The sequence below is a fragment of the Lepidochelys kempii genome, chromosome 11 (genome assembly GCF_965140285.1).
Source record: "Lepidochelys kempii isolate rLepKem1 chromosome 11, rLepKem1.hap1, whole genome shotgun sequence".
In the NCBI taxonomy this organism is placed as follows: Eukaryota; Metazoa; Chordata; order Testudines; family Cheloniidae; genus Lepidochelys; species Lepidochelys kempii.
The window spans coordinates 8,162,382-8,176,676 of NC_136390.1; the positions used below are offsets into that span (position 1 = coordinate 8,162,382).

General features: G+C 43.5%; 1 protein-coding gene across 8 annotated transcripts in view; it reads left to right on the forward strand.

Moving 5' to 3' along the window:
* The window catches only part of PTPN4 (protein tyrosine phosphatase non-receptor type 4), a 236,161-nt gene that overhangs the window by 144,168 nt on the left and 77,698 nt on the right, over positions 1 to 14,295 (forward strand). For all 8 annotated transcript variants that reach the window (XM_073305041.2, XM_073305038.2, XM_073305037.2 and 5 more), the window contains one exon: positions 10,635 to 10,703. In XM_073305041.2, coding sequence (XP_073161142.1) covers positions 10,635 to 10,703 — 69 coding nt within the window. The remainder of the gene's footprint in view (positions 1 to 10,634; positions 10,704 to 14,295) is intronic.

The following is a 14,295-nucleotide window of genomic DNA, read 5'->3' on the forward strand; positions in this document are numbered from 1 at the left end:
GCTTTCTGCTTCTGATGTACTTTTCAAAAGTAATAGCAACAATTTTTTTGTCTTTGGCTAGCTGTTCTTCAAATTCTTTTTTGGCCTTCCTAATTATATTTTTACATTTCATTTGCCAGAGTTTATGCTCCTTTCTATTTTCCTCACTGGGATTTACCTTCCACTTTTTAAAGGTTGAGTGAGTATGCTGATGTTGAGTGAGTAGGTTAGGAAGAAAAGAGTGTAAGGCTTAGTAGGTAAAGCCAAAAGAGAGAGGTCGTCAGAAAACCAACATTGCCTCACCCATGCTGGTGCAATCAGAATGAGTTTGTCGTGATCCAGTTTGAGTTTAAGGCTAACCTCAGGAATCAAAGGGATTGGGGGAAGGTATACGTCCGGTTACCTTCCCAGTTTAGATGGGTGGTGTGGGTAAAAGACTGTAATGGGATGTTCTCCCCATGCTTGCCTTGAAAGTCTTAATGTAGGCCAGATGGGCCAATTAACCTACTAGGCTGCAAGCTGATGGATATTTAGGTGAGAGGAGAGCCCTAATTAAGGAAAGCTCACCTGTGCAGTAACAGGAGGGGCTTCAATAAAACCAGGGGGCTGGTAGCAGAAAGGGGGCTGAGAGGAGGAGGCATACAGTCACTCGTCATGGGACAAGGAAGAGAAAGGGGTTTGGACCCAAGAGGAAGGGTTTGTCTAGCAAAACCGGGAGATAGGGATTTAGCTAGAAGGGTGAATAATGAGAGCGTGGGGTAGGCAAGATAAGAAGTAGTCCAGGGTGTGGCAGGAAAGTTTAAGCTAGTACAGACCTTGGCTGCTGGAGATTGGGCCCCTGGACTGGAACCCAGAGTAGAGCGTGAGCCTGGTTTCCCCTACCAGCCACTGAATGAGTGGCACTATCTGGGTAGTGAACTTGAAGCCTGTCCGGGTCTATTTGTTGTAGCCACTGAGCTACAGTAGAGTTAAGGACTGCCTGAGACAGCGTGGAAGACTGTGATAGTACCCCGGGAGGGGAGGATTCTTGTGACTTGGCCAGAGGACTAAGGCAAGGCGTGGTAGCTCCTGAGGAGCAAGAGAGGGGCCAAAGAGCGGGACAGACCAAGGAACCGTGAGAAGAGGTTGAAAGACTAATTCCAAGAGTGGCCAGGAGGAGGCGCTTCTTCATGTAGAAGTTCCTTTTACAGAGACCCTGGGCTGAGTCCTGCTTCAGAACAGAACTGATGACATTATCTGTTGTCCTTTGTTGCAAACAAATCTATGGAATGGATGCCCCACTGCCAGAAACTGGACTTCAGCACACCATTCTTTAGGGAGCACTTATGGGGTTAATGTAGTTCAAAAAAGACCTGTAGAAGTGATCAGCTAGGTGTTCTGAGAGCCTGGTAAGTGAGCCACTGTACAATATATTCCTCAACGCAGGGGTGCCAGAACTTTATTGGAACAGCCACTCCCTTGCTGTTTCATACAATATACTGTAGTGGTTTTGTCTTTGAAAATGAGTCATTGTCCCACAGATGTGATCCTGAAAGGCATTGTGTATTGCTCAAAAGTTCCAGCGGGTTGATGTGACAGGAAGCTTCCTCTTCTGACCACAAACCCTGAATTTTTAACATTTCCAGATGTGCTCCCCAATCTATTGTATAGGCATTGGTAACTGCTGTGTTGGTCGGTGAAGGGCGGGCAGAGGGGACACTCTGACACATTGTATTCTATCCACCACTGTAAAGAGTGCAGTGTCTCCAGGGGCACCCAGACAGGAGTGTCCAGCGGCTGGAAAATTGGGTGATAGACTAATTTCAGTCACCACTGAAGGAGGACGCAGGCACAATCTCACACGTTGCACTATATACATGCATGCAGCCAGATGGCCCACTAACTTCAGGCATGCCCGGATCATGGTCGAAGAGTGCAAATGGAGATCCTGACAAAATTGCTGAATTGTCTGGAACTGTGTAGATGGGAGAGAGGCCCGCAAATTCGTAGTCTGTCAGAGTCCCAGTGAACTTGATTTTTTTAGTTTACTTCAAAGTTGATTTGCCCCTTTTTAAGATCAGACCCAGTCCATCAAAAAGGTTTATTGTGAGCCTGAGATGACTGAAAACCTGTTGCCTGGATGAGCCTCTCAGGGTATGTCTCCACTTCAGTAAAACAACCATGGCTGCTCCGTATCATCTGACTTGGGCTTGCGGGGTAGGACTGCGGGGCTATAAAATTGCAGTGTATACATACCCTCAGTAGCCAATCATCCAGGTATAGGAAGATATGAACTACCCTCCTTGTGAGAGAGGCTGCCACCAGTGTTACGCATTTGGTAAAGATGTGTGGAGTTGATGACAGGCTAAAAGGGAAGAACTGTGTACTGTTAGTAATGGCCAGCAACAAGGAATTTTCTGTGGCTTGGGAAGATTGCCACATGAAAATAAGCATCTTAGAGATTGAGAGCAACAAACCAGTCGTGATGCAGAGCGGGAAGTATAGTAGCCAGTGTAACCATGTGGTATCTTATGTACTTGATGTGTTTGTTGAGCACAGAGATCAAGGATAGGTCTCATTCCTCTTGTATTTGTGGATCAGGAAGTACTGGGAGTAAAACTCCTTTCCGCAAAGAAGTGGAGGAACCTCCTCTGTAGCCCCCAGAATACAGAGGGTTTGTGCTTGCTGTAACAGCAGTGGCTCGTGAGAGGGGTCCCTGCAGAGTTCTGGGTTAGCAGGATGTGAGTGGGGAAAGAATAGGAATTTCATGTGTAACTCAGTCCTAAAGTGCTGTCTGTAGTTAGTCTCTCACAAGCACTGTAGAAGAAAGATAGCTCAGCTATTTGGGACAGCTATTAAGGGGGAGGGATAGCTCAGTGGTTTGAGCATTGGCCTGCTAAATCCAGGGTTCTGAGTTCCATCCTTGAGGGGGCCATTTAGGGATCTGGTGAAAAAAATCAGGGATTGGTCCTGCTTTGAGCAGGGGGTTGGACTAGATGACCTCCTGAGGTCCCTTCCAACCCTGATATTCTATGAGCGTGACAATTGAGGTGCTGCTCTTGAAACACCAGTCAAGCAGACTGTCTAGCCAAAGAAGGACGAGGAGAGCCATTTGACTAAAACTAGACCTAAAAGGTTTCTTCCTCTGTGATTCGTTCCTCTTTCTGGGGAAATCTTGTGCCATACAAGGTAGAAAGACTGACAGAATGTCAATGAGAATACTGCTGCTGCTGCTGATTCCCAAAATGGTGTCTCTTTGTGGCCTGGGTCTAAATCCTAAGTGAGTGTAGTGGAGCCCAGGAGTTCTTGAAATAATGTAATGTCTCATCAGTTGTCCATGAGAATAGGAGACGACCATCAAACAGCATGTCCTCTGTGCTTTGTTGGATCTCAGGAGCTATGTATGCATGGTTAGAAAACCATGAGATTCTTCTCATCCTTACAACCGAGCCCATGAGTCTGGACAAAGCATCTGCTATATCCAGGGCTGACTGCAAGGACACTAAACTGCTCTCCATAACAAAGACTTTGAATTCCTCCCCAAAGAATTCTGGTAACTTTTCCACAGATATAAACATAGCGTCCCAGTTTATAAAATCGTATTTCGATTATAGAACTTGCTAGTTTGCAATACATATTGTAAGGAGGAAGTCAAGTAGATCTTTCTCCCCATTAAATCTAGCCTTTTGGACTCTTTCCTTAGGCATAGATTTATATCTTCTCTGTCTCTCTCACTCATTTGCTGCTGTCACAAGGAAATTTGGAGCTAAATAACAGAAAACAGATTTGAAGCCCTTCAGTGGCACATAGTGTCTTTTGTCAGGGCGTTTTACAATGGGTGTTAAAGAAGGTTTATTTCCTAGGGATTTAGATGCTCTAGTATTGCTTCATTTATAGTGAGAGCAACTCTCCCAGGAACAGAATGTTGGAGGATCTCCACCAATTTATGGATGTTTCCTGCACAAACTTGGCCTGAATACTTAAGACTGATGCTATGCATCTGAGCAGCTCCTGATATAATCTGAAATCCTCTGGTACTGGAGATGAGTACTCAAGTACTGCTGTGTCATCCAGTGACGAGAAGGAAGATGCAGTTGGGACAGATGGAATCCCTTGAGGAATGACATCTGACTGCCCTAAAGGTTCAAGCTACTCTAACACAGAGGGAGCCCCCTCTGCTAGTGGCTGCAGGACTGGTGGTTCATGCAGGGAGTCTACTGGAGGTACAGGTGATCTCGTCCTAGAGTGAGCAGAGAACTGGGACTTTGCCAAATGAGGGACTTCCCAGGGATTCCACTGAGTCCATTATGGATAAGGATGAGGAATTGGCAGCCAGTAAGTAGTAGTCCAGGGTCCCTTGTCTCTACTGTTGGAAAGTTACCAATGCCAATACCCACTATGATTCCTGCTCTGTCTCAATAATCTGTGAGATGGGGAAGGGGAGGGAGATGCCTCTGAGCTTGACTGTGAGGATCTCTCCAAATAGCTTAATGGTGGCAGTGGGGCCACTCCTAATGGGGCCATCAAGCATCCAGTGTCATCCATGGCCCAACCCCACGGTGCAGTCAGTAGCTAAGGAACAATCAATGGTTCCTTGAATACTGGTACCAGCCTCAAACTCATACTGGGCCCCAAAAGAAGAGACATCGTTACTAAAAATGAAGGTGCTCATGGGCCAGCAGATACAGACTTTATCATAGTCAGCACCAGTACTTAAGATTCCATCCATGTTGATGCCCTCGATGCTGAGCGATAAGTCTACAACAACCCTTCACGGTAGATAAACTGCAGTGCAGATCATAGTATTGGCAATGACGACAAGTGTGCCACAAGTCTGGAGTTTGCTGAGGATGGTGTCATTGTAGTCAGTTGGTCCAGAATAATCACTGAGTCAGGAACAGGCAGGCATAGCAAATCTGCTGCTTCCTGATATGCAGTCAGAATGGAAACTGATAGTGCCACTGTCAAAGGTACTGGAGTCAATGGTACGGATTCCTCCTGATCCTGCCTCGGTACCAGAGAGCGTGCTGATGGCCCCATTGTGACAGATTTATGTTACCAATCTGCCTGGGGCTTCAAGTGATCAGGCTGAGGCCGCAGGATCTTTAGGGGAGGAGATGAAGGAGAACACTAAGTGACTAAGTTTAAAGCTTTATTAACCAAATAACAGTGGTGAGTGCTCAGCGCGCCCCACGTCACTCAAAGAGAGGAAGAAAGTGTTGTACCCGAGCCCTAACCCACTCTTGTACTTACACACGCACAACCCAAGGCTGACCAAGCCTGGGTGTAATGTAAGAAGAAGAGCGGGGGAAGGGTAGAGGAGAGTTCCGCCTTGTGCACAGGTCGTCTAGGGTCCTCTGTAAATTTCTGACTTGCTTCAGCTCTCGGGAGGGTTTTAAGCCCTGGGTTCTTCTGGGGGCATTTTTGTTCAGGGACCTTTGCCCCCCCATGCTCTCGGTACCAGTCTGAACCGGTCTTCTGTGGCTCCCTTAGTTTCCCCAAAGCACACCGGTTTCAGGGTCGTGAGACTATTGTTTTTCAACTCACTGGCCTTCGCAATCTTACTGGTTTTGCAACCCCTTCAGTTCTGTCTGGCTCAGGTCTCCTTTCTCATGGCTGGCTGGGGTTGAGACACAGGTATCTGGCTGTTTGGCAGCAGAGAACTTGTTTGTGTGCGCTGGCCTTGGGCTGCAGTTTTGTTCCTTATCTTCGGGCCAAGCTGGTCATCGAGTTAACCCGTTCCTTTCCTCCTTCCTCCTCCTTTGGCCTCTCGTAGCCTAGAAAGGAATCTTTTACTCCACACTCACACCATCAGCCCTTCCCAAGATACTTTCCAGTGCATATAAAGGCGTTAGCAATATACAATGCTGATGCTTACCCGGGGACCCCATGGGGGGGGGTCATTTTATTGTGACACCATTCTGTCCCATGTATGAGGAGACTGCTGGTGCTAGTCGGCACGTCTCTTAGAGAAGACGCACCTCTCTGACTTCTGGAATGGCTTCAGTCTGTTTTGTAGGTTCTTTTTCTCAGGGAACCTGATGAGGGGAAGCGGTCTGTCTTCCTTCTGGGCTAGTAATCTGAGCTCATTCAAGAAGTACCTGTCTGTACCGGCTCAGGCACACTTTGAGGGGCCTGACAGTCCACAGCAGTCTGCAGTGCCGAGGCAGGTCTCATTGCCTGCTCGAGAAGGTGCTGCTTTAGTCTTAAGTCTCTAGCCACCTGTGTCCTCTTTGTAAAGGATTTACAACTAGAGCACCTTTTTTATGTACCCTTCCCTGAGACACAGTAAGCATATAGTGTGGGAATCATTATGGGGAAGAGCTGCCCTAGAAGAAGGGCAATGAAACTGATGAGGGCTGTGACGTTGCACTCCATAATGTTTTATGGAAGTATGCTTATGAGTGTGAATATAATGTAACTGGAATATGCTTTATGCAAAAGGTCTCTTGTAAGGTATTACAAAGCTTATAATCTACTGAGTGTGTTCATCCTATTTGTATGAATGTATCATTCTTGTATCTGAAACTAGGTATATGAAGTATTACTCTGAGGTCCTATGTAATTATGCAAAGTGTGGGCCATTAATGGTGGTTTAGAATATTGATGGCTCCCATTGACTAGGACAATTGGTTGTAAATGGCTCTGTTTACTTGTGAGTCAGGCCGGGAAGAATGAAGACTTGGGGTCTCACAGGACATGTAATCATGTGACCTGGTAATGAAATCCCATCTTAAAACTGGTACCTTTCCATTTAGAAGGAGGGGTGGGGACCCAGAGAGACAAAAGATTCCCACTTTGTGCAAAAAGTATGAAAGGGGTTGAACAGAACAAAGGGGACCGCAGTCATGAGAACACCTCTGCTTTCCACCGGAGGACTTGTCTATACCACCCACCGAATCGGTGGGCAGCGATCAATCCAGTGGGGGTTGATTTATCGCGGCTAAATCACGACTGCTGAGTGCGCTCCCATTGACTCCTCTACCAAAACGAGGAGCGCAAGTGGAGTCAACGGGAGAGCGTCAGCAGTGAAGACACCGCGGTAAGTAGATCTAAGTACATCGACTTCAGCTATGCTATTCACGTAGCTGAAGTTGCGTATCTTAGATCGATGCCATGCAGTAGTGTAGACAAGCCCTAAGATGTCTGCTGGCACTAACAAGGATTGTACCAGGGGAAAAGATTGGACCCAGACTAGGAAGGAGTCTAGTTTGTGAAAGAAGCTTATTGGAACATCTCTGAGGGTGAGATTTACCTGTATTCAGTTTCTTAATGTATTAGGATTAGACTTGCATGTTTTTGCTTTATTTTGCTTGGTAACTTACTTTGTTCTGTCTGTTATTACTTGAAACCACTCAAATCCCACTTTTTATACTTAATAAAATCACTTTTGTTCATTAGTAAACCCAAAGTAAGTGATTAATACCTGGGGGAGCAAACAGCTGTGCATAACTCTCTATCCGTGTTATAGAGGGAAGACAATTTATGAGTTAAATCTGTTTTACTCTGTATAAAGCTTATACAGGGTAATTTAGGGTTTGGAACCCATTGGGAACTGGGTGTCTGGATGCTGGAGATAGGTGACCTGCTGAGCAGTTTTTGGTTAAAGTCTGCAGCTCTGGGGGCGTGGACCAGACCCGGGTCTGTGTTGCAGCAGGCTAGCATGTCTGGATCATCAAGGCAGGGTTCTGGAGTCCCAAGCTGGCAGGGAAAATGGGCTCAGAGGTAATTCCAGCACGTGAGGTGACAGTCCCCAGGGGGTCTCTGTGGCCAAACCTGTCACAAGGGCATACCACTGGAAGAAACTACCTAACTGCTAACTAATGGTACTAACTATAACTATAAAGAAAGAAAATCACAAAGAGCTGTGAAGATAAGTGTGAGGAAAGATCATACTAAGAGCTCCAGCTCTAGCTGCAGGTGGTGAGAAGGAGGTTGGGATGGTGCAGCCCTTATATAGCCATGGGAGGGGCTATGCAGGGAGGGGCATTGAAGTCTGCATGAGGAGGGGGTGCTTTGAGCACAAAGACAGATTCCAGACACAGCTCAGCATCCACCTAAAAGGACAGATAATATAAAGTGTATGGAAATAAACATCACACTCTGCATGGTGTCATGGACTGGTAAGGATAAGGAGCAGCTTATGAGACAGATACAAACTTCTCCAACACTGACCCCAGCTCAAGTGACACACTCTTGGTTTTGATGTGCCCTGGGATTGTCAGCTGGGTAGTCAAAGCACCTACTTGTACAGATCCCATTACAGAGAACGCAGTATGCAGCTCAGCTTCCCCTAGAGAAGATCTATTCCTCCTCTCTGTCCTTGGAGCATATGTTCTCTCGTTCTTCAGCAGAGAACTCTCTCCTCTGGGTCAGTGATGAACACCACAGAAAGATATAGTGGTTTTCCCTGCAGGGCTCAGACACTGTGAGCTCATCAGGAAAGGCACTGGCCTGGCCAAAAATATACAAGTCAGCCATATTACATTATGGCACCACAGCTCTGTTGGAGATACTGCAGTACACCACACTCAATGAAGAGGTCACTTCCCTCATCAGTGTCCCTGGCCAGTGATGCACCAGAAGATCAAGAAGAAGGGGACAGGAACAATAGCAACCTGCATCACCTCTACATTATCTTCATTGCCTGATGAAGCAGTACTGGTACCAGATGACTTAAAAGCATTCCAGAATATCATTAGGATTGCTGAGTTTGAGTGCTGGCCCCTATGTATATTCCACTGTGGGTACACAAACACTCCATGCACTTGAGAACAGAGAATTCTTGCAAGCACTGTTTGTTAGTCTACACCTGCACCCCTGCTCTCCTCGTGCTCCGCATGGGGAATATAAGGGGAAGGGTGGACTGACTGCCTCTCTAGCTTCTTCTTACAGCTGCATAGCCTGAGTTAGCACCATGCATGGACACCTCCAATGTCCAGAGCTTCTCCTTTCTCTTCAAGCTGAGGCAGTTTTGACTGTCAGACTTGTTGCAGGTAGCCAGATGGCCCCTTGTGCAACTCCCAACCTGCCCTGACATAATATCTCAGAGTAAAGGTCAGATGTTGCACCTGACGCCTTGGATGTTGACTGCTGAGCACTACTGACAGTGTGTTCCCTCAAGACTAACTTCTCAAAATGGAAAAGATATTCTATATGAGCCCCTCAAAATGATACAGACCAAGGGGAGGCCCTGAGACTCAGACTTTAAGGCTGGAAGAGACCATCATGATTAAGGTTTAAGATTTTTTTCACTGTTATTTTTAGTAAAAGGGCAATAAACAAAAATTCATGGAACCCTGTGACATTTTTGTGACTTTTACTAAAAATAAGGACAGGAGGTTTGACGGGGAAAGACTGAAGTCCAAGCAGAGGGAAAAAGAGCCTGAGTCCCGCTACCGGGGAGTGTTGGGAGACTCCGGCTGGGCGGGAGTCCAGCACCCACCACTGTGGTGGGTGACAGCTCTGGGACCCCTCCTGCAGCCCCAGTGACTCAGAGCTCAGGGGTCCCTGCCACCTGTGGCAACTGACAGCTCTGGGGTGTCTCCCTCTCCCCCTCCCCAGCAGCTCACAGCTCCTGGGACCATGCTCTCTTTTATTGTTGTTTGTATCTTTTAGAGATAAGGAATGATAATTGTTATTCTGGGAAAATAGTTTAACATAGATATCTGTTCCCTCAACCACTTTGCTCTCAGAGTTGTGTAATTATTTTGTTTAATTGTTTTTAAGGAATAGAGGCAGGGAAGTTGAGTAACCGAGGCAGATGTACTCCTCTAATGATGAGGCAGTGCAACAGTTAAGACCTTCAAGCTGTGCAAAAATTTGACCCATATTCATAATAGGAATATGATCCACAAGTTGGTGATCTATTATCACTAGGTACCTTTTACAAAAATGCTAACTATGGCAAGTAACTGACTTCCTGTTCTTTTATAGGCATAGGGTTATAAAAGGCCCTTTTAGTAGCATTTACAAGTGTCAAAAGCTTTTTAAAAGTAAAAGTGTCAAAGCTTATCTGACTCATGAAGCAATGTTTTTCTGTTTTGTTTTTGGTATTTTTATTAAACTAGCAAGATGTCCTGTTTTGGTCATTAATAGAAATGATTTTACTACCTGAATTTTTCTATTTATTAGGAGTTAGTTGCAGTTCTTACTGTTTTAGGGTGGTAAGTAGGGCCATATCTATTTTGCTAATTACAGAATTACCTGTCCCAGGGTCCTGCCGTGTGTGCATCTGAAGTTCAAGAGCAAACTCAAAACTGGCTCATTAAAGGAAGTAGGGAGCAATACAGAGAGCATGCTCTTTGTTTTTGTCGTGTTTGTGGCAGGGAGGATTTACAGTGGTAAATGCTTCCAAAGGGTAGAAGTATGTGACTTAGATTGCTTGCTCTGGCTGCATTAAAATGGAAAAGGAGATAGAGCTTTATTCTGTAGATGGAATAAATATGACTAAATCTCTCTGTGTTACAAAACCAATTCTAAGGTGAAAGAAGAGACTTTGGTTTGAATACATAAATCCAAATTCCGCCCTCGGTTAAAAGCCACTGAAGTCAGTGAGATGATTTGGACATAACTGAGAGCGTAATTTAGTATTTAAAATGTGGCGGTACAGCTTGCCTATACTTATTAAGTAGAGAAGTTTCTTTTACATTTCCAATGTTGTAATTTTCTTTCAGTGGGAGGACAGAGGTCCAGTCTGTGCAGTATGGTAAAGAAAAAGCAAACAAAGACAGGGTATTTGCCAGGTAAGCCATTTACATTTGTTTGTGTGGAATTTAATTATATGGTAATTAATACTACTTTGGACTTAGACTCTTCAGTAGGTTACTTTGTGCACTTCAATAAGCTTCCTCCCAATACCAGTATATTTGGATGGAGATGTTATGATAAACTACTTTTCTCCGTTTTTTAAAAAAAAATAATAGATATGCAAGCTTTATCTCTTGTGAGCTGCTCTTTTGGTGGAGTTGAACCCATACCAAGGAGTTATAATTTGAATACTGGAACATATCTTTTTATCTGAGGTGGGCAGAAGTGGTAAGGAAACACATAACAGAAAAAAGGATACTCCGGTGTCTTCCTTTTTATGTGTTTGCAAAGAAAAGATTGCAAACTATTCAGGGTGGGGACGGTCTTCCAGTCCGTACAGTACGTAGCATAGTGGGGGCCCTCAGTACAACTAATAATAAAATTTACTACAAGAAGAATTTTCTTATCTTCATTCTGTTGAGCACGTGTGAGTTTATGGGTATGTTCATTCAGTGATAATATTCTAAAATTGTAATTCCCTTTAAAATATTTGCCCTAACTGCCCAGATCTTCATAAATGTGTACTTCACTGTAACCTCTATTACCGTAATTTTGCTAAGAATTCTCTTGAGAATGCCTTCAGAAGTGATTAATTATATCATAATTGGCTGACTGTAGAAACTGTTCTGCAGCATTGTAATTCTAATTATTATTTTTCTGCTGGATTCCATAGTGTCCACAATATGCTAGGCACTTTACAAACAAAAGGAAGCATTACTCTTGCCCTGAAGAGTTTATGATCTGAGACAAAGGGTAGGGAAATGGAAAACAATGTATGTGTTAAGTGGCTAAACTGGTGATTGTCCATGTCTTGGAAATAAAATGTTTTAATGGAACAATACGAAGATTGTGGTGTGTGTGTTTGTGTGTGAAACAGACTGTTCTCAAGTACCTACAACTTTGCCATAAACTGGTAGGTGTTTAACAAGTGTAGGCCTGTGGCTGCGCATTGTATAGTATTATTACACTAAAAAAACTACATTAAAAGAATGTTTATGTTGACTGCTTGACTCTGAAAAAGTTAAAAACCTAAATTCAGTCCCCTTGCATATGTGAATTTTGGTAATCCTGTTTATGTCACACAGAAAATCTGTGATAAAACAAGAATAGAATCTAGCTCTCCTGAGTCCCAGTCCAGTGCCCTATTCACAAGAAACAATGCTATCTCTTCTTGTAGTATGCTGCCTGATTCACTGTCTGTCTTGTACATCAGGTAAAATGGGTTCTGTAGAATAAGTAATACGAGATTATGTAGTCAGACTATCATAATGTATATACATTAGGGGGTTTCTCAGGCAACCTTCGTTCTGACACTGTTTACATTTTAAGTGCTTGAATTTGCATCTAGTGAGTCATAGCGAGCTTGGAACCCAGAGCCTTTAGATCCAAAGCACAGACCTCTACCTCTTGTGCCCAAAGAATAAGATGATAGTGAAAATAGGCTGTTATCCTCTGTGTACTCAAGCCCCTAGAAGGGGAGGATGGCACACTTCGCTTGAATTTTACGGTAACTGTTCGCAAGACAGCAGAGTAATGTTGTGAATCAAGAATCCTGGATTCTACTCCTGGATGGGTGGGGGGATTGTGGTTTTAGTGGTTAGAGAGTACAGTCAAGGGCAGAAATTTGGCATTTTCATTCTGAATGCACAGCACAGTATAACTTAAGTTAGACCAAAGAGATGGCTACTGCTGCTGCATCCTTCTGCCAGGACCTCTAGATCTATGCCTAGAACATAAGGGGATCATTGTGAGTTACGAGCATCCAGTGCAGTTGGCATGTACGGAATTTTATTGGGCTGGGAGTTTCCTCAGTACATAGGTAGCTCCATGAGATTCAGAGCAGTTACTGCTCAAAGATTTTAGCAGCCAGCCACTGATAAGCTCTACTGATTATGTGCAGACTACAATTTTCAGAAACCAATAACTCTGCCAAATCTGATTGGATTTTCGCAGGTCAGTCATTCTAATAATATTTAGATCTTTAGATTAGTCTGCTTAATTTGTTTTATAAAAATACTTAGATATGTTAGTTTAGTAATGAGGCTAATAAATTTGTCCAAAAAAGAAATTGTTTTGTATTAACTTCACTGCTGTAAGTTTTGATTGACTAAGTGAATAATTTGATTTCTCACTCATTTTATTATAATCTTCATTGTATACACCATTGTATCATGCTGATATTTCCCCCCGGCTACGTTCTTTCCCTGTTTTTTTAAAAAGTGGTGTGGCTTAAATATATTTTTCTTTAGTTTTTTCCATTTCTCTTCGTGTGTTGCTTTTGTTGTGCTTCTTGCTGGGCTCCTTATAAATGCACATCTCTATCGTGGGTGGTTTTTTGGGGCGTAAACTAGTACTGCAGTCTGTGTGCTCAACTGCTTAACTTTATAGGGGTGATTTGCCTTGTGTTTTAGAGGCTTTTTAATTGGTCTATTAACTCGGGCTGTTGATTAATCGCAGTTAACTCGCGTGATTAACTCAAATTAACTACGATTAAAAAACATTAATTGTGATGAATCGCACTGTTAAACAATAGAATACCAATTGAAATTTATTAAATATTTTTGGATATTTTTCTACTTTTTCAAATATATTAATTTCTATTACAACACAGAATACAAAGTCTACAGTGCTTACTTTATATTATTATTTTTATTACAAATATTTGCACTTTAAAATTATAAACAAAAGATACTATTTTTCAATTCACCTCATACAAGTACTGTAGTGCAATCTCTTTGTTGTGAAAGTGCAACTTACAAATGTAGATTTTTTTTGTTACATAACTGCACTCAAAAACAAAACAATGTAAAACTTTAGAGCCTAGAAGTCCACTTAGTCCTACTTCTTGTTCAGTCAATTGCAAAGAGAAACAAGTTTGTTTACATTTATGGGCGATACTGCTGACTGCTTCTTATTTACAATGACACCCGAAGGTGAGAACAGGCATTCACATGCCACTTTTGTAGCCGGAGTTGCAAGATATTTATGTGCCAGATATGCTAAACATATCTCCCTTCATACTTCGGCCACCATTCCAGGGGACATGCTTCCATGCTGATGATGCTCGTTAAAAAAAAAAAAAAAGTGTTAATTAAATTTGTGACTGAACTGCTTGGGGGAGATTTGTATGTCTCTTTTCTGTTTTACCCACATTCTGCCATGTATTTCATGTCATAGCAGTCTCGGTCTGCATGCATCAGTCTGCATAGCATATTTCATGTCATAGCAGTCTCGGTCTGCATGCATCTAACATGCATTGGTCTGCTCTGCTTTGGATCATTATCGAGCAGAACCTGTCATCAGCATGGACATGTCTTCTGGAATGGTGGCTGAAGCATGAAGGGACATATGCATCTTTAGCACATCTGGAACGTAAATATCTTGCGATGCCGGCTACAACAGTGCAATGCGGAAGCCTGTTCTCACTTTCAGGTGACGTAAACAAGATGTGGGCAGCATTATCTCATGCAAATTGTAACCAGACTTGTTTGGCTGAAGTAGGACTGAGTGGACTTGTAGGTTCGAAAG